The 20,217-nt window shown below is 35.7% G+C and overlaps 3 protein-coding genes across 3 annotated transcripts; 2 read left to right on the top strand and 1 right to left on the bottom strand.

The window, feature by feature from the left end:
- Positions 1 to 217: 217 nt before the first annotated feature.
- Positions 218 to 12,245, top strand: SYT12 (synaptotagmin 12; the record flags this gene model as incomplete). Its single annotated transcript, XM_009066160.1, has 8 exons — positions 218 to 385; positions 773 to 955; positions 5,775 to 5,887; positions 6,699 to 6,828; positions 7,256 to 7,471; positions 8,053 to 8,173; positions 9,945 to 10,078; positions 11,689 to 12,245. The coding sequence occupies 8 exons, from the start codon at positions 218 to 220 to the stop codon at positions 11,857 to 11,859; spliced, it is 1,236 nt and encodes a 411-aa protein (XP_009064408.1). The 3' UTR covers positions 11,860 to 12,245.
- Positions 12,246 to 13,615: 1,370 nt separating this feature from the next.
- LOTGIDRAFT_168234 (hypothetical protein) lies at positions 13,616 to 17,353 on the top strand (the record flags this gene model as incomplete). Its single annotated transcript, XM_009066113.1, has 1 exon — positions 13,616 to 17,353. One exon carries the CDS (start codon positions 13,616 to 13,618, stop codon positions 17,351 to 17,353), a length of 3,738 nt encoding a protein of 1,245 aa, XP_009064361.1.
- An 823-nt stretch (positions 17,354 to 18,176) lies between these two features.
- On the bottom strand, positions 18,177 to 20,023 carry LOTGIDRAFT_196219 (hypothetical protein). Its single transcript, XM_009066114.1, has 4 exons — positions 20,006 to 20,023; positions 19,390 to 19,502; positions 18,781 to 18,923; positions 18,177 to 18,308 (listed from the first exon to the last, which is right to left on the bottom strand). Exons 1-3 carry the CDS (start codon positions 20,006 to 20,008, stop codon positions 18,797 to 18,799), a joined length of 243 nt encoding a protein of 80 aa, XP_009064362.1. The 5' UTR covers positions 20,009 to 20,023; the 3' UTR covers positions 18,177 to 18,308; positions 18,781 to 18,796.
- Between the last annotated feature and the right edge of the window lie 194 nt (positions 20,024 to 20,217).

The raw sequence follows: 20,217 nt of genomic DNA on the forward strand, positions 1-20,217 counted from the left end.
TGATAAATACTGATATGAAACAACAAAACACGGATTCTGTTAATCATTGATAAGCATTCATATTATGAAACAACAAGAATCGAATTCTGTTTTTCATTTTAATACCGAAACGGTTAAACGCCGATATACAAATTATCACAGTAGGGACTTTTTAAAATTCTTTTTTAACTATTTTTGTTTTGTTTTTGCAGACTGTCGATAAAAAGGAACAAGAAATATGAGTGACTGGGGAGTAGCTATTTTGGTAATAGCAATATGTGCTATAGTTGCCGTAGCTATAGCTGCTCTATTAAGATTATTTGGACTGTATCACCTTGCTTTCTGTTTTGCTGAAGATGAAGAGAAGGCGATATTAACCAAACACGAACAGGGTCATGGGTACATGGTAAGACAACTTACTGAGAGATACATATTATGTTATTTTTTCTTTCGGGAGGATGGGGGGGGGGGGGGGAGGGGGCTTGTGTGTATAAGAGTATGCATTCATCACTGATTGTGCCATTGCATCTTGACTGTATTTTATTCGTTGTTTGTGCTGGAAAGGTATCTGTTCAAAGCCTCATGGGTTTGATCATAAGAATTACACCTCAAGCTGTCCAATTAAAAGCTGAGATCATGGACCCGTTTTTTTGAGGTTTCCATAAACATTTCTCCAGAGTGGAAGAGTCGCTTAGAGCAGCAGCACTTCATTTTTTTCTCACCAGTTAGCAGTTTCTGAGTAATTAAGACAAAAAATTTCAAGACATTACTTTACCATGTATTTTTGTTTCAGGTGAATTCTGATACCCAAGAATTTATTTTAGACAATAATGATAAGTTTGTTAAATACGACCCCCTGGAATCGGATCCTAAATATACCAATCTGGAAACAACGACGGATGATAGTCATAGTCATACTAATACTGTTGCCAGGCAACCATCTCAGGATGAAAGTGCTAGAAGCAGTCCAGTGTCAGTAGCCAATAGTTCACTAGGTAAGTGATTAATTGATAATACCGGGATTTACGTTGTCATTAACTACTGTCAAAACCAATATTTGTTTAAAAATCGTGGTGACAAATTGTGATTTACTAGAAAAGTGACATACCAGAAAATCCTTATCGAAAAAAAAATCTTAAAATTTTGTTTAGAATTAGAATTATGTATTAGCATTGAAACATCGTCATACTTCTGTCTTCAGTGTTTCAAATTAGAGCAGGTATTCTCAAGGATCCTCTATCGACTGCATTTTCGCCCTTCTGTTTTTTTTTATCTCAGACTTTCCCTTGACTCAATCGAAGGGCTTAAATTATAAAAGTCTAAAATACTTATGCTGAACTACAGAGCGTCTCACAACACCTCTCCCCTTCCCCTCCGACCCTCTTACCCTTCACCTTTTCCCTCGATCAATTATTTTTCATTGAATTGAAAAACTAATCATTGGAAAAAGGAACCCAGTTACGGTTCTGTCATTTCAAGAAATAGCCCACAAAGTGGGTGACAATATTACTTTTATGTTTCTTTCGTGAAAAGTTGACCTATGCTGTGGTGCCTTTGGTTAACTGGCCTAATTCTGTGGTCTTATGATTAGCAGAACTTAATCTTTGTGCCTACGATTCTCTGACCTAACTCTTAGTACCTATGATTTGATGATATAATTCTGTGGTCTCTTATGATTCTCTGGCCTAATTTTCATGGTAGTTATCAATTGCTCACTTAAATCTGTGATGTTTAAGATTAACCGAATTCAAACTGGATTTAAAAGAAGATTACACTTAGTATCTGGTTTCACATCAGGATATGATTAAATGGGCGCATGCAGAACAACCTGTCGAATTCAAACAAGATTGATATTTGTATCCTCTCCTTGCTACCTCCGTTCAATTCCATCAAAGGATGATTCGGATAACTTTTTCATTATTTTCGGTCATCTCATCATTACGTCAATTCCCTCGCCTTAATGGTATCAGTTAATACCGAACGTAGATCTGAATATTTTGATATAATCTCTTTGTGGACGGTTTATGATTCTCTATAGCATTAAAACATGAATCTCGTTTTCAAACATTAATACAAATTGCTTTGAAATCCCTTTATGTAGATAGTTTATATTCAGAGACGGTATTTAAGCAATAACGACTATATTAGTATTCGGGGTACAAAAAGATGGTACCCTGCTCGAGAAAGACTCTATCAGCAATAAGAGCGACAGCAAGTTCCACTTTGTACACTAAGGCGTTAGAATTAACTGTTAGCTTTCAAAGATTGATGTAATCATATTTCTTTTGTTAAAAGTCAGATTTTAATCTCCTCGAACTGATGGCTTGACATACTGAACCTAAGTGTTATATAGGTTCTTGATTGGAATATAACGTTAAATTCTCGCTTTCGAGACATGTAAGATCTCTGAGGTTTTTTTTCTTTATCCGAAAGAAAACGTACCCTTAAGCGCAGTTAAGACTGAAATAGAATCCAAATGGTGTAATCATGAAATTCAATTAAATTCTGTTAGAAATAGAGCTATAACAGTCAGATTTATATGGTTAAATATTGACTTCTAAAAATACACCAACGTTTACATTGACATAAATGAAAGGGATTGCGGTTATTTTGGTCTTGAATATATGTAAAATTGTACTATAAAGAAGTACTAGAAATATACGGATATCGCATAATTAATTCCTTCAAAACACCTCAATCTAGAAATTTCACTTTCTAGTTCTATATATTATGTCTTTTCAATATATGGCATAATCTCAAGAGAAGGCGAGTCGTCATTTTAAATTTCAAACGCGGAAAATTGTAAACACACCTGAATTTGCAGGCTCAAATGTCGACTGTGAGCTGTAAACAATATTACTGATTATCTTAGTTTAAAAATCCCAGTTTCTGAGACTAAGGTACGATTGATCAAATGAATGTACAGTATAGAGTCGATCCTTTACTTGTAACTATGTACGTTCTGCTAATTGTCGTTTTGATTCAACTCTCTTCAATTATTTGCTTTAAGAATAGCAAGAAGACGAAATGACCCCTTTTAAACTTTCCATCTTCTACAATGATATTAGATTGCATTTATCGGTAAAACACTCTAAATCTTCTCAATAGAATAATCGTGTATAGTTTAATTATCAGTAATCAATTACACGGAATAATTTACACTTCACTCAACTGTTGTGTCAATACAAAATCTATACTTTTCATTTTATTAAAAAAAAATTGTCAATAAAAAACAATTAAAACCATCATTGCCGCAGTGGTTTTATCTTAGATAAATATTAAAGGTTTTAATATGTATATATATTGCACTACAATTGAAGCATTGAGTACTTTGTAACAATTAGAATGCATATTTAGTTAGTGTGATTTGAAACATATACTGTTCTTGAAGTGTAGACATGAAAATAAGTTCTACTCAAAATTTAGTAGTGACGCAGGCAGGTAAGACAGTTTTCTAAAGATCATATAGCTTGAAACTGTGAGTAACAACGTGTTTCAGACACCCTTTTACTATTTATGATTTGAAATGTATACGTGCTCGTGTTCATTTTGTCTAATTATGAACAGAGGATGTCGTCTTGATTTTCGGCTTTGGGTTAACTTAACGAAGTTGGGTAAAGTTTTAAGCTATACTTTGGACAAACACTCCCTCTTTTTAAAATGGTTTCGAGCATTGTTAAAGGGCTTGTAACGAGGTTTTCTAAATTTTGTATGTGTATCAGTACACTGATCAATTTGAACCATTTCAATTTTCGATCAGACATCTGTGGCTCCTGCAATTCCACTAAAACTAAGAGTTTGATGACTTCACTAATCCTGAAATTTGCTTTATCACATATAAGGTCCTTCGTGAAATCATCAAACACTTAATTTTAGTGTATTTACAAGAACCACAGACTTCGTGTCGAAAATTGGAATGGTGCAAATTGATGCTACATACACATGTATATGTGCTGATACAAATTTTGAAAACCTCTTTACAAACCCTTTAATCGAAACCTTAATATCAGTACGCTCATAAACATGAAACGACATTAGAGTCAGATAGTAAATGCAGATTCCTTGATAGGTTATTGTATAAGTAATGTTATTTTATTATCTTAATGGATTGGACCTTATCACTGTAGACAATATTCTGTCAAGTTTTTATGACTTTGAAGAAGTTATTGTCAATTTGATTGCTTTCTATAGACATTAAACTAAGACACATCCTAGCTTTATTGTAAATAGATCAATACACCTTTATGCCTCATTAGTAACAGAGGAGTGATTCTACCATCTTCGCTTGGTGACAGATCTGATATCACCAAGTCTGGTGTTTGGTGTTTGCAGACAGACACTGTAGTGACATTTTACCAAAATAATGTAGACTTTTGTTGTGGTTACACCTCGCATAACGAAGCCAAATTTTTACTATTTATTTGAATGGAGACGAAGATCGTCTAGAAACAGATGAACAAAGTATGGACCTAATCTTTAACAGACGCTATCTATAGAATATAATCACGTTTATTCTATTTGTCAAATGTGTTTTGTTTCATGATTAGTATAAGGCCTTAATAACAACCCACGCTATAATATGTTGTAGAAATAAACTATTCTTTATCACGTATTGTAGGACTGTGTCATATCCTATCTATACACCTACAGACGTCTATCTGAAAAACATCACAAAGACAGCCTCTATAACCTTTTGTATAACTCGTGATACATAATTGATATAAATGTATATTGTTTCGCACTTTTTATTTCATACGAGATATTTGACTCATCAAGGGATCCTAGACTTCCTGGAATTCCTCTATTCTCCTTGTCAAAGAGTTAATTTTTAAATTTCTTTTTAAAACCTATTGCATCTAATTGTTCGCTCAGGTGAGGAGGTTTCTATATGGGAAATGTCTTCCAAAGCATCTGGTAAAACATAATGGTGAAATATCTTCACCGTCAAGATGCAATGCCCCCTGTATTACACATGGAAGCTTGGGACGCCCTTTTCCACAGACTGATTCCATTTCCTCTATTTTTCTTTCAGTCCTTACTGGGATCGCCGTTCATCCTAGATTTACTTCTACTAGAAACTCCCGATGAAGCATTTGATAATTGTTCCTCATTTTGATAGTTTACATTTAATTGATACTTAAAAGTATTGTTTTCACAATAAAAAAAATTGTTGGAATTTAAACATACGAAAAATCAATGATGTTAACCGACCCATACGACAGGAACATCATCGCTTTGATAAAAATTATATTCATCGACATATTCTTATTTCACTTTTAATAAAGTACGAAAAAATCTTTTTAGTAACACGAATGTTAAAGAATGACGACGAGGGTCCAGAAATTTATATTTTGTGAAAGTGAAAATGCGAGATAAAAAAAAACCAGCTCGTTGGTATGCAGACATGGTATTGAAATGAAATCATTCACAGAACCTATTAAAACAAAGAACAATCAATTTTAAAGCTAGACACAATTTGACTGAAGAACAATTTGGGTTTGACAGATTAAAATAGATAGTGTTGTGTAACTAAAGAAATAAAGTACTGAACAATGTATATGATCAATAACGGTTAAAATATAATACGGGTAGATGACGGTTATGACGGTACTTTCTGGAATATTTTATTATTGTTCCACTTGTATAGATGTAACTACCATAACCGAAATAATCACATCGTTACAGGCAATCTTTCTTTCCAAAATCACCACCTTCCAAAACGCAAGAGGCTGCATGTTATGTCATAAATAAAACTTGACGATTCTTTTTCAGCGTGGGAATTTGAATATGGTCAGGGAATAAGACGAGCAGAATCATGTGATAGTGTGGTGTCTGATTCGTCTGTATTAGAAATGCAGCCAGACATGCCAAGAATTGGTCAGTTGGAATTCGCCTTAGAATATGACAAGTAAGTTGATATCATCATTAACTTAACAGTGGAAGTACTTTTTTGTGTTCAACTAGATCGTAGCCGTTTCTAACCTCCTAATTTTAGAAGAACGTCAGCAAATAATGAAAAGTATGATTTTTTCAGTTGTCGATGCGTTCAGATAAGATAAGATGCTGCGTATTGCTTCCACCCTCCCGCTTAGCAGTCTCTATACGGTCGAGTGCACCGCATAAGTGGTAATTAACTTGAAGAATAAATCTCAATTATTGCTCATCTGGAAATTGGGGATTCATTGTTGCTAAGATTTCATTTCAACAGAGCATTAACCACCAACCGCTACTATGATTAAGGTCTATGTGAGGTAATAAATGATAATAGAACTGGATAATGAACTGATTTAATGAGAAAAACACCACCTGGTTATTTCTAGTTTAATTATGATGTTATGAGACATCATATTTTATAATACTATTAAACCGAGGATATATCTATGCAGGCTTGGCAAAATTCCCCTGTCTGAACACTGCAAGGCGTTCATTTGTTTTTTTTTCGACTGACTACTAGTACTTGCAACTGTGATTAACTTGATGGTCAGATTCTTCCAGATGCCGTCAGTTGCTAGAAGTCGTAGATAATCCAGTTCGAGTTCGGCGAGTCACAACGTAAAAAAAAAACACAGCAGTATCTGCCTTATAGTACACATCCTGTAGCACGCGGTGTTACCGTTTCATGTTCAATCCAAACATCTATACGCTTTTTGTGTTGTCCCGTCCGACCCACATCACCGAGGGAAAACACCTTGAATATTCGGAAATGATTGTATTTTCAGGGAGGTAAATGAATTGATTATTAGTATTATACAAGCCAGAGATCTAGCTCCCAACCAATATACTGGAACATTAGATACATTCATTAGAGGAATATTACTTCCTGATATAGCTGCTAAATTTCAAAGCAAGGTAAGTTGATTAGTCCCATGATAGAAATTTACTACTTAATTGGGTCTCTAGTGGTTGTGAAACGACCGTATTACCACTTTAAAGATGTCATCATTAGAAGTACGGTTCCATGATTAAGTTTCGGAAAAGTTGTGAATTTAAGGTTGTTAAGTGAAATCGCCATATGCAACTACAGAATGGTTTTGATGCTGTGGTGCTTACATGATTCAGAAAGTAAGACCTTTAGTCATTGACTCTGATCTTACCCTTTGGCAATGGAATTTGTCTTTTGTTTTGTTGGCATTGTCCCCCCCCCCCCCCTCAATTTTCAAATTTCGGCCATTCCACCTAACGATTCGTAGAAACGCCAATGGCTCCCACCAACGTGTTAAGTTAACGTTTTCTCCGTATCTTAACTTTCAACTTTCAACAATTTTATCTATTTCAGACAATCAAAAACAGCGTTGATCCAATATATAAAGAACGGTTTCTATTCAACATAGAACCAACACAACTGGAAACCAGAGTTCTACAGTTTCAGGTCTATTCGGTAGATAAATATGCCAGGCAGAAGGTGATTGGTGAATCTGAAATCAGAGTTGGTGATGTAGACTTGAATCAACCTATCAAAATGTGGTTAAACCTTAGAGATATTTCTGAAGAGGTAAGCATTGAATTGAATACGTTTCTGAGGGTACCAGCAAACGCCACAGGGAGTACTATAGCGAAAAGTAATGTTGTATTCTAATGAAAAGGTGATTCTGATATCTCTGTCGTCTTTTCTCGTCATTAAGATACTTGGTTCGTCATTTCTGGTTTGGTAGGCAAAGGGATACCTAGGAACCAAATATTACGCCAATCGAAATAACAAGTCGAAACTATCAAATCTGACTACTCCGTGACAATATTGTTTGCGCAAAATCTAATTACTTCTGTGATATAGCAGTGATTCTTGTGATATTTATAAAGCTCGATATATGTACAGTGTAATTGTGGAAGGATTAACATTAATTAGTTTGGTCAAGGACCAGCTGAGGAAACGGATTCTGGTGAATCTAAGTTGTTGTCCTTGTAAAAAATTGATTGTTTCAGTCTTTCTTGAAAAACTTGTTCGGTATACACTGACGATAGCTTGCTATATAGTTCAAAATAATATAATACATTCCTTATACTCCATAAACATCAGTATACCCGGATTACGGAAATCATTTAGTTTTGAAGTCACATCTTTACCTTATATTTTAGAAACCAACAGAGTATGGTGATATGATGTTTAGTCTAAGTTATTTACCAACTGCTGAAAGGTTAACTATTGTTATTGTAAAAGCCAGAAATCTTAAATGGACGGATAATAAGGATTACGGTGGTAAGTGGTCTCCGTAAAATTGACATGCTATTAGGACTGTGACATGTGACATTTGACGCTTGTCATTTGTCGAACATGCTATGACAAATCTTCAGATATACACGAATACAAGAGCTAATGTCAAATGTGTGGGCGTTTGCTGTGTTTCATTTAATCATTCAGTCTGTCATCTCATATCGCGTGAAACTGCCTGTGTCACTTATTAGGACAAACATCTAATTTTCGATTTGTCTACAATTAAGGAGACTTTGAGAAATTGGTGTCAGTTGAGTCTGATATTGAATGGCAAGAACGTTTTCTTTCTGAGAGATATAATGGTTAAAGTTGGCATATTGCTATTTCAAAGCCTTCGGTATGTATTCAATTGAACGCGAGCTGAACGAAGGATGTTCATTTTGAAAATTGATAAAGGAATTCATAAGCTGGCAAAACAAATTAAATGGGTCTAATGCTGTCAATTTAAAGCTTCATAGAGAGGGGTGGGATGCGGAGGGAGGGGGGGGGGAATAGACAAGTAGTATACAATCCCCATTTTAAGTCAATAGTAAATTAGTACACTGGTTCCTTGACTACCAAACATCAGTTTAGACGTTCAAGATCTAAATTGAGCATTTTAAGCTGTGTTTTATGATTCGCTGTCTAGCCAACGCTTCCTCGTTCAAAATAAGTGCCTTTATTAAAAACTGTTGAGATGGACAGGCAGTCTGAATGATTCTCGTTGACCTAAGCGATAATTTGAAACTTTCCGTCTGTGTTATCTACGGCTAAACTTCTACAGCGATACGGGCAGTTGATGTGTACGTTGTAGACGAAAATCAAACTCGTTTTGATCTTACAACAGCGTTAAAAACGATAAGTTTATTGTTTTAAAATAATACAATCAATCACGATTGCGATCACTGTAAGCCACCACGTAATCAGCTGTAAATTTTAAAACAAACTTGTCAGATCTCACTGGAGAAAATGAATGTCATCCAGATGAGGACAAATATGCTTCACTTCGAGCAAACGATCAATTCTAAAAACATCACCGTGATTTAATTCGATAAAATATTATAATAATTATAGCCGCTCTCTGTCAGTGTCAGTAGCTATAATTATTGTCGAACCAATCATCTGTCGAATAGGAAACGTTTATAGCAGATGGTATTTATCCCGTCATTCTACAGCAGTAGTTCATCTAAATTATATATCTTTTGACAACTGGGTAACGTACAGAAATCGAGTTTCTGTTCTTTTAATCAGATTGAGATGGGTGGTAAATGATCAACGTCTATGTAAGATTATGTATTAGTAAAGCTATACTCCTTGGAAAGACTGTTAAGGTGATCTTAGATCGAGATTGGCAGAAACACAAAACAGCCGAACCTTCAATGGATACTAAAATCTGCCGCAATGGAATCAATGTCTGGATTCAATCGAATTGAGTGTCATCAGTTGGTCGTGGTTGTTTGTACAAATTGTATCTCGTGATTGACCACAGCAGCTCTGAAAAGGCGACCACCCATACTAGCAGTTGCTAGCGGTCGTTCAATTTCTGGATATTAGCGCATCTGGTATACTTATATATATATAATATATTTAAAATTAATGGCATGACTTTGTTGACCCGAACCCAGTTGTCTAGATGTACGCAAATTTTGATCTTGATGTCGACCCCAGCAAATCCGATTTGCAAGTTATCGATCAATTTCTGGATGTGAGCTCATCCGATGAAATCTTCTGAACAGCCATACTTATTTGAATGTGATTATACTCTTCTCTATTTCAGACCCGTTTGTTAAAGTATATTTACTACAGAATGGTAAGAAAATCAGTAAAAGAAAAACGACAATAAAACGAGGAGAGAATACACCTGTATTTAACGAGGCTATGATCTTTTCTGTACCTTCATCTGCCTTACCTGTAAGTATATAACCACAGATTGGTTGGTTGGTAGATGGCAAGTTAACTGAAGTTAACGCCCGGCTTGGTAGTCATGATATTTGGTAGTTAGATCTACATCAATTGGATGGTTTGGTTTTGTTGGTTTGGTTTTATCATAATTTCAAATGAGAATAAATGGTATAGTTTTTGTACGTGTATCGGGAACACTTATACCATTTTATTTTCAACTTGTCCATTTATCGTTAGATGTGGATCCTTTTTGCAGTAAAACTTGAACACGTGATGATGTCATTATAATTAAAACCTGTTGGTTCCAGTAATTAAAGAATCATTCCCGATCTTGACTACCTTACTTCAGCCGTGGTAAATAGCCACTGCCCTTCACTACTATCAATTTTCCAATTTTCCACTTCATCTATAACGCTAGTTTTTAGAAATCAACAAAATGTCACTGTAGTAATGAGTTATAGTGTAACAGTATGTACCCTACAGCTAGTCTGAAGTATTTCACTTGAATAAGTATTTCCATTAGTTAACATCCATGCCTGGTTAAACCAGTCTACCAGTCCATTTCATTAACTAAAGATGTTGGTCCACTGTTTTAATGGTTCTATTGCAGGGGTTTTCAATCTGTGGATAATTTTAACATTTTTAGGTGGTAATGAGGCGCATTACCATTGAAGTCTACCATAGAATTTCTGGACAATCATAATTTCTGTTCATCCAGGCTTTATTCTCCTACTTGAAAAAGATTGCAGGGAAAACTTAAAAGAAAATCACGAAATAGTAAGGGTTTGTAGGTAAGGTTGGGCAATGAAATCGATCAAGTGGCTGCCTAGCAAGATACGCCCACTTTTATGATGTGGATATCCTATAATTTTGACAAACGACTAAGAATACCCACGCGATAGAAACCTGCGCAATATTGTCTCGGTGTGTCAATGGCGGAAGTAATTTTAGTAATGAATTTATTTCTCCCAGGTGGAATTGTCTGGTATTTGATTTCACTTGAATAAGTATTTCTATTAGTTAATAAATATGCCTGATTTAACCATTAATCTGGGTAGTTTTATTTCGTTTAGTTAAAGTTACGACTGTATCATAAACCAATAAAAGGTTTATTGACATAGAAAGTCTGCTACTCAAACGAGCAAACATGAACTGAAAAAGTGCGCGAATTTTAGTAATGCTGATAAGTTCATTTTGATCATTTGCTTACCGAGACCAAGAAATTTGAATTTGGAGTAACTGTTGAGATATAATTCAAAATGATATATGAATAGTTTGCTTTCAGACATTACCCCAATTTTTCCTCGAATTCCATAACTACTAATAAATCCACTTCTTCTGACCTACAAGTCTTTATTTTTACAGCTTAAAAATACTACTATAACCGAATTATATGTCTTCGTCGTAGCTTTATCCATGTTCACAATGTACAGCTTAAAAATCTGCTTGCACAATAGACCCCATTTCACTTTATACATGTTAGACTGTACTCTACTCTAAATCATGTATATAATCTCATTTATCACTTGTCTTCAGCCTGTACAGCTCAAACTTTTGCTTCTATTGGCTATACCTTTAAGTCATGTATAGATCTCATTTATAACTGTATCTATTTTCAGACTGTACAGCTCCGAATCACCGTAGCAGAACTACTTCCAGATAATCGAACGCCTTCATTAGGTCACGTGATCGTCGGCTCCAATACATCAGGTACAGAACTCTCTCACTGGAATCAGATGATGACATCATTAAGGAAACCTGTAGCGATGTGGCATTATCTAAGGAAATGAATACAACATGAAAACCAATTTGAAAAGTAACTATTGTGTGTGCTATTGTAAAACTATGCTCAGGTCGACTGGCGTTTCAGGCATCTCATCGATTGGTCGAAGTCGACTTAAACGAATCTCTGATATCGAAAAACTAAATCCAACTGTTGTCAGATACCATCAGTTGGCAGCTGTCGTTCAAAAATCCAGGTGCCCGCAGATAATGCCAGTCGCAAGGTCGGCCTGAGTCTCGCTCAGAAATACCCCTGTGATGACTATAGGCCTACAGTATCGGCTATATTTCTTTGAAATGCTGGCTTAGCCTTGATCTGTAGCTGAAGCGACACTTCGTTTAATTGAACATCAAGAACAACCTCCCAATCACCATGAGATGTCACTGTATTGTATTCCAATTATGGTAAATAGGTGGTGGTTATCCCGCTTGCAAATTAGGACAATTCTGGAGAAAATAAATACAGCTTACGGCGTACAATGTGCCCACTTCTTTTCCCTTATAATATATCGGTCCGTTATTACCGAACCAGTGGCGTGTTCTGGCCCATCTTGGCCCCCACTTTCAAATTTTTTAATCATTTTACATAGTGAAAAAATGTTCTGTGCCGAATATTATATTTATGTCGATATCCAAAACAGAAAATGAATATTTATACCGATAACCAGATTATGAATATTAATGTCGATAACCAAAAACAGAAAATGGAAATTTATATCGATAGCCTATCAAAAAATGAATATTAATGTCGATAACCAAAACGGAAAAAGAAAATTTATGTCAATATCCAAAACAAAAATGAATATTTATGTCGATTACTCAAACAGAAAATAAAATATCTAAATGCCGCTAACTCAAAGAGAGCATGAATAGCATATTATGTCGATAACCCATGTCGGTAACTATTATCAATGTCGATAACCCACACAAGAAATGAATATCATTATCGAAATTTCCCCTTATTGCACATCCTTTTTTCTCTCAAACAATTGTTCAATTTGTACTTATCCTCTTTGAATCTTTGTATTTTTATCTACAAGTTTTTCATTTCAATGTTTTGGTATGATATTGTTATGTTTGTCATGTAAATAAAAAAAAATTGTTTCCGTTATGGCTAATTTGGGTGTGTTCACATCAGCCCCGGCGTTAGGGTGCGCGGTCCCCAGCAAGTGAGAATTAAGACCCAGCAAAAGTTCAGCAGAGATTGATTCATTTACAGTGTCTTTGTACAAAATCAAAAAGATATAGATTTTGATACGTTTTTGGCCCCTCAAAATTGTCGGAAATTAGTTTTCTGGGCCTTTAATTCTTCAAAGTACAAAATCTGATAGTTTTATCACAGGGTTGAAATTGTACATATCATTATTTAATATTGGGGCATATAAAGGGGATGATCGAGCCTCTTTTAAGAAATGGGACCCGACAAAACCAGGCTAATTCACACCCCGCAATACTCCTATGATTTTACTACAGCAAAATATTTTTGCTTGATAGCTGTTTGATTAGAACGCACCATTGACGTAAGCCTTGATTTAAAAAGCAAAATTTAACTGTAGAGCGCTATTTACAATGGCAAAGAGTGGTTGGTTTTCTTTAAATAACTTGACTAAGCTCAATATGTCATACGTCAGCATTAATTATTCACATGCGCAGTATAAGCGCTTTATATTCAATTATGACGTCATATGAAAACAATCAAAAGAAATATGGCTCCATGAATGTAAACTCTTTATCAGAATAACACAGATATATTTCTACACCAAAATGGTGTCGATTACGTTGTCGAGACTATTGGATTTGGCAATAGGTTCGCCTGAGGTTGGTGCCGTTAATTTCAATGTTTTATATCGTCTGCTTAAGGCTATGATCAACAAACTAGATTTAAAAGATTTTGAAATCGAATTTAGCGATTTCGAAAGAGATGCACTGGGTGGCACAAAACTACTGGCTTTAGAAGAAAACAAGCATGAATCTCCGTATCACCAATTAGAACAGAAAGTCTCTATTGTATTCAACCAGATGGAGCAGCTCAATGCTTTGCCATCTACAAAGCAATTAACTGATCAGGTTTTGGATAAAGGTGATAATGAACGTCCTTTATCATATATGTGGCAATATATGCAATTGAAAAAGAAAGTAGAAACAAACGAAGAAGGGATTGAGAAACTAATGTCTATGGTCAGCGACCTGATGAAACAAATTGACAATCTCCTATCCAGTAATACTGGTATTTTAAACCGCCTTGGGGATTTGGATTTACAGGCTTTGAATGAGAAAATAGGAGATCTGCATAATAGTGTAAACAATCTGAATGTGCGGCTTGACAGGCTTCCCCCCGCTGAAGACATGAATAATTTTGTAACTTGGAGTTACCTCGAAGATGCCCTGAATGGTTTTTATCGAGCAAAAACATCTACCTCTGTGGAAAACATCTGTGGCTATTACGATGACCTCATCAAGAAAACGCCTGAAGAGAGGAACGAATTCATTGAAGATTTAATCAAAAAGGGTTCGGTACATCAATACCTGCCGAAGTTGGACGACGAGGTTTTGAAAATGAGCCCGGAAGAAAGGAAGTCTTACATAGAAGAAAGCATTAAAAACGACAGCTTCAAAGATCTTTTCCCTCAAAGTGGTACAGATATGTTGAAAATGAATGAACAAGAACGTGAAAACTTTGTTGAAGATGCTACTAATTGGGGAACAATAAGACAATATCTGCCTGGATTGGAAAAGAATTTTGAAACGGAAGATCTTGCAGTTCGTGTGAAAACGATCGAGGATGCTATTAAGGAGGGCTTGTTCCATAAATTCTTTCCTTGTAGATTTCAATACTTGAATGAAATGACTCATAATCAGAAAAAAGTGTCTATTGAAGTGGCCCTACGAAAAGGAACGCTGGACGGATATCTACCGGGTGTTGGGTTAATAGACAATCCTGTTGAGTTCGCTGATAAAGCTGCTTCAACTGGAATTATAGAGGCATATCAGTCTTTTACTGGTTCAGAACCACCACCAGTATCAAACTTAGAGAAAGATATTGAAAAGGAAATTATAAAGGAATGTCAAATGTTAATGTATAAGGATAACGGTTTGAAAGAAACAGATTTTGCCAAAGAGTCTTATGTTGAATCTCCTGTAGCCGAACCTGGAAAAGACGTCAAAGAACAAGAATCGTATTATGACTCTAGAAGAACAGTGTCGCCGAGATCAAGGCCATTAAGTGCAAGGCCAAAATCAAAGGTACCATCAGGAAAAACAAGATCAAGGCCACCAACCGGAAGACCAGCATCGAGCCATAGTTCTCCAGGATATGTATACAGTACAATAAGTATGGGACCATCTCCTGACTTGGTAGATGTATTAGAAAGACTTGGAAGCATTTACGATCAACACAATCGGCTTGTTGGATGGGTTAAAAATTTGAAAGAGCATTTGCAAAATAAGGCTGAAAATTTGGACTTGCAGCAACTTGAACAACGAGTTATGAATTTGGAAGACTTGATGAAAAAAGGGGATTTATCAGAACTGTCTAAACTGATGGAATTGATGCAAAGAGAGATAGAAGAAATCAAACAACTTATTAACAACTTGAAGAGTGGTGGAGCATTAGACAAAGCATCACTTCCCCAAAGCGTTCAGATAGCAAGTAAAGCGTCTCTTCCCGATATCGGTCAGATCGTTGAAAACAGAATATCCGATTCAGTTGCTTTTACTGACTTGTTGGAGAAGATAAGTGGTCTCGAAAACAAGATAGCTGGATTCCAAGAATCTCTGAACGGTCGGGGCAGTGTTATGTCGAGTGATGTTCTAAATACGCTTACCGTCCTACAAGATAGTATGTCAGAGTTGTCAAGTGACATGGAAGAAGGAAAGAAAAGAAGGCGGGAAAAATCTTCAAAGATCATACCAGTGGCAGATGAAGAAAAGCGATCTGAGACGCCGCAATTTGACGAAGATGAAAGATTTGCGAATGTTGTGGAAGGAAGTGTCACTTACGATGTTATGAACATGCTTGGCGAAACCATGCCTGAAGATTGTAACGATCAAGGAACACGTTTGAAACGTCTCGGGCTTATTCTGGACAATCAGCTCGGTGAGGTTAAAGATAGAATTGAAAATGTGGATGAAGATTTGGCGCTGATGGCAAAAGCTGTTGAGGTTGCCCTTGACAGGGTCAAGAACGCTGAAATCGAACAATTAAAATCTGTTTCGAATGCTTCGACCAATAAGACTCCTGGCTTCGTATCAAACGTGGATAATGAGGCTCTTCTTGAAACGCAACAGACAATTCGCCAGCTCCAGGAAGAGATTGGGAAACTAAATGCAACCACGGGTGAAATTATCAATGTTAATATCCAGAGGCAAATGCAAATTGAGCAGCTTTACGAAAACAAAGCTGATAAAGAGTACGTTCTAGGTGAATTCGATGTGAAGGCAGATAAACGTCAATTGGAGAGCAAAGTCAATTATAGCCTTTTCAACAAAACAACAGATGAAATAAACAAAACTATAAGAGAATTTGAGAACAAATTGGAAGGCAATGAAACAGAAATGCAGAATATCTTCCATCAGCTGACTGAAGATGTAGATGGGAAGATTGACAAGATGGAAATGGATCCTTTGAAAGGATGGGTAGACAGTCGAATTAGAGAGTTGAACAAGAAGATCGCTAAGTCACAGCCTGGATGGACAGATGATGATGCAGCAGGTTTACGAAAGCAGTTGATTCAACGATTTCAATGTCTGTCATGTGATAAGACCATCCACATGACATCAAAGAATCCAGTAGCGTCATTGCCTCTTCCGAGTAGCATGCCAACTACACGATCGGCTAGACCCTATACCATCTTTGAACTGGATCAAATTAGACTTAAAGCTTCTAAAGGAATCATTAGTCAAAGTATTATGAATTTTGAAAGAGCTCTGATGGAGAGACAACTGGCACGAATTCGAAAATCTGATTTGAAGGCTTTTCTTTATCATTATTCATCTGAGTTAGAAGCACTTGGAATGCATAAGGAAGTTGCCTTAGCAGGTCAGTCTGCCACGGATAGTTACGCCAGGACCCGAGCATGTGGTGGTCTTCACACAATGACCTTCCCACACCGTAGAACTATTCGAATAGCTAACATGCCCAGTATTCATGGAGGGGAGAAGAGACCTAAGGATGTCCCACGATGTACTCAGCAATGTGGAGAAGAATCAGACGTCCAAGGTGCAGATGGAATAATATATAAAGGTAGATGCGGTTACTCCGAAGCTGGTCATGGTCCAAAAGGAACGAAAGCGATAAGAAAAGTCATCCCTCCATCGACATCTCAACCCCTACCAGCATCATCTTCACGTCCAGTATCAGCCCGAAACAGGGGACAACGTCCAGCATCCGCTCGCTCGGGATCTAGACCTACTTCCGCTCGTCCGAATACCGTCCAAGCCATTAGAGAAGAGGATAGTGTACCAGTTAACAGGCCAAATACCCCGGATAAAAATACCAATTAATGCTTATGATTTTTAAAAGCTCATTTTGTTGTTTGTATTTTGTTGGATTGGGAAATCAAAAATTTAAATAAAAATAACATATGTTGTTCAAAGTATCAGTCTTATTTGGTGATGCCAGGACAAAACTTGTCTTCTTGTGGTATCGACATTATCAGTTCACCGATAAGGCATTGCTGTATGATTTTTAGCATATCAAGAAGCACTTAAGATCATTGAACAATTCAAGGGAAATTCAGATAAAACTCCATTCCGGGTTGGGCCAACTCTTAGGATTTCCAGGAAAAGCTGAATGGCTGACATTGAGCATTATCAGCAAGGAAAGCAAATATCATGGTTACAATATTCCCCTTGTCCATGACATACTTGAATACTACAAGAAATGACTAGATGGATGTAGCTATCTGAAGTCAGCCAAGATATTTGTGCTCATTGGTACCATTCAAACAACAGCTGGTGGAGCCCTCCATATTATTTCACTTAAAGGACTACATATCTGCCCAGGGTTATGAGCACAAATATTCGATTGAGTAATTACTTAACAGAATAACTTCTGCTGCCAGGCCAAACAAAGCTGAAGTAATCTTGCAGATGACAATCCAGCTTGAAAATCCAATTGACCCTGAACAGAACAAATGTTCAGACAGACACGGTTTCCAAGGTTGTCAACCCATGTGAAATTCATACAGCCAAGAATAGTCAAGATTAAGGGCAGTTGAAGCTGAGAGCAAGGAGAGACAAATATGAAATCAAGGAAACCCTGTATCTGTGCCCTCTGTTGAAAAGTAACTTGCTAGTTTCAATTACTAAAGGGAAAGAACTCCAGTAAATGTATATATTTTATTAAGAATATGTACAGAAAACAAATATTGCAGTATACATGTGTTTTTAATTTTTCTGTTCCCTCGTAATGAGAAATTTTCCATGAAACATGATCTTTTTTTGATGATTGTTCAACCTGAAAAAAAAAACATACTGCAATAACAAACTATCTTCAAGAGATTTTCTTAATTATTTATGTATATCGAGGACGCTTGATATTATCAATTTGTACCATTTGAAATTCCAACTTGACGTCTGTGGCTCCTGCAATTCCACTAAATCTAAGCGTTTGATGATGTCACTCGAAAGGTTTTATATTTTGCAATTAGTGATGTTATCAATGCTTAGTTTTAATGGAATTGCAGGAACCACAGGCATTAGGAATGGTGAAAATTGATGTCATCAGTGTTCCTTTATACACATAAAAATTTAGAAAATTTCTTAACAAAGCCTTTTAAGGTAAGATCTTCATTAATTTGAAATCTGTTTTCTAGTATTTGCAAGTGACATCACCCGCTTTGTTTTTTTTAATTAGTCAGGACTTTGTATGCCTTCTTTTTCTACAGTAGTATACACTATTAGATTCTTCTTTTATCTTCCGTTCTTACCCAAAACATAAAACTGCTAAACATATATTCCAACCCATAACAACAGAAACATTACACCAAATCCCATAAACACTGAGGCGAATAATGAGACCAGTAACTCTTTAAATATATCTCTAGTAAATTTGGTAGCTGTTACTTCATATCTATTGATAAGGGTTAAGGAAATATTGCTTAATAGTTGAAAGAGCCCAATTTCATAACTCTTATCAGTCTTTAATTTAATATCAATTACTGTTATTTTACAATTGTCAAATATACCAAAAGTAACATTGTGTAATACGTTTTTGTTGAATTTTAGGGGAAACAGACATTAAGACTTTGGTAAATATGAAACATAAGTTCGAAGACAGAAAATTGCGTGCTCAATGCATGTCAAAAATGATCTGTTGAAAAAGCAAAATGATCACAATCATTACTTCTTTCTTGACCTTATGTAATTGGATTTTCCTCAGGCTAGGATCAAATTGTCATAGAACAGTTATAGAAGATGCTCCTTCTCAATCAATCAAAGTAATGAATTGTTATTTTTCAAAAAATTAGCAATAATACTCCTTTAATTCAATTAATTTGGAATAATTTCATTCTATTGATGATAATTATAAAGGATACACAAAGAACCATGCCATGAAGAAGATACCAATTCCCAGTAAAACTACTGTTAAGTGTGGAAATACAGCCGGGTTGATAGGGCTAACATAGCGACTCATAGACTCTATACCCACCTGAAAATAATAAATAACATCACAATATTAAATACATAAAGGAATTGTAAAATTAATATTCTGAGAGTGTGAGACAGTGTTACGAAAAAGTTGCGAATATAAATTTTGAATTTTGTCTATCGGATTGTTTACAAAAGAAACAAAGCCATAGGTAGGCCCTAGTAGATAAGTAAGCTACCATGCCGTTGTGGAGGTTCCAAAATAGAAAAAAAAAAATTTCTGTCTTTAAATTTCTAATAGTATTAGCATGATTGTATGTATGTGTTTGCTGTAGGCCTAGGTGTCAGCCAATCACAAGCTAGATAGTGTCAAGCCACATGCATTGACAATGTTTACACAGAAAAAAAAGTCTTTTCTGATGCAAAAAATTCGAATGAATGTGTATGCAAATAATTTCATACTTCGACGACATTTGTAATATACAACATCAATAAAATAGCTTTGAATTAAAGCTTAAATCGTTTAATTTTCACCAACTTTCTAAGCGACACTTGGACACTTACCATTTTGCCGGAGGAAGTTGTTGTCTTTAACGCATGCGCCTTTACATTCTCTTCATCGGTGGTGTGTAATAATCAATTCCAGGGATATGTTTTATATTTTTGAACTCTTTCGAACATTTTCTTACACTGCACATAATTTCTGTGAAATCAGACAACACAGAGTACAAACAATACACAAAAATAACTGTATTCAAGAATTCTATTATACTTTT

Source organism: Lottia gigantea (genome assembly GCF_000327385.1).
Source record: "Lottia gigantea unplaced genomic scaffold LOTGIsca_73, whole genome shotgun sequence".
Classification (NCBI taxonomy): domain Eukaryota; kingdom Metazoa; phylum Mollusca; class Gastropoda; family Lottiidae; genus Lottia; species Lottia gigantea.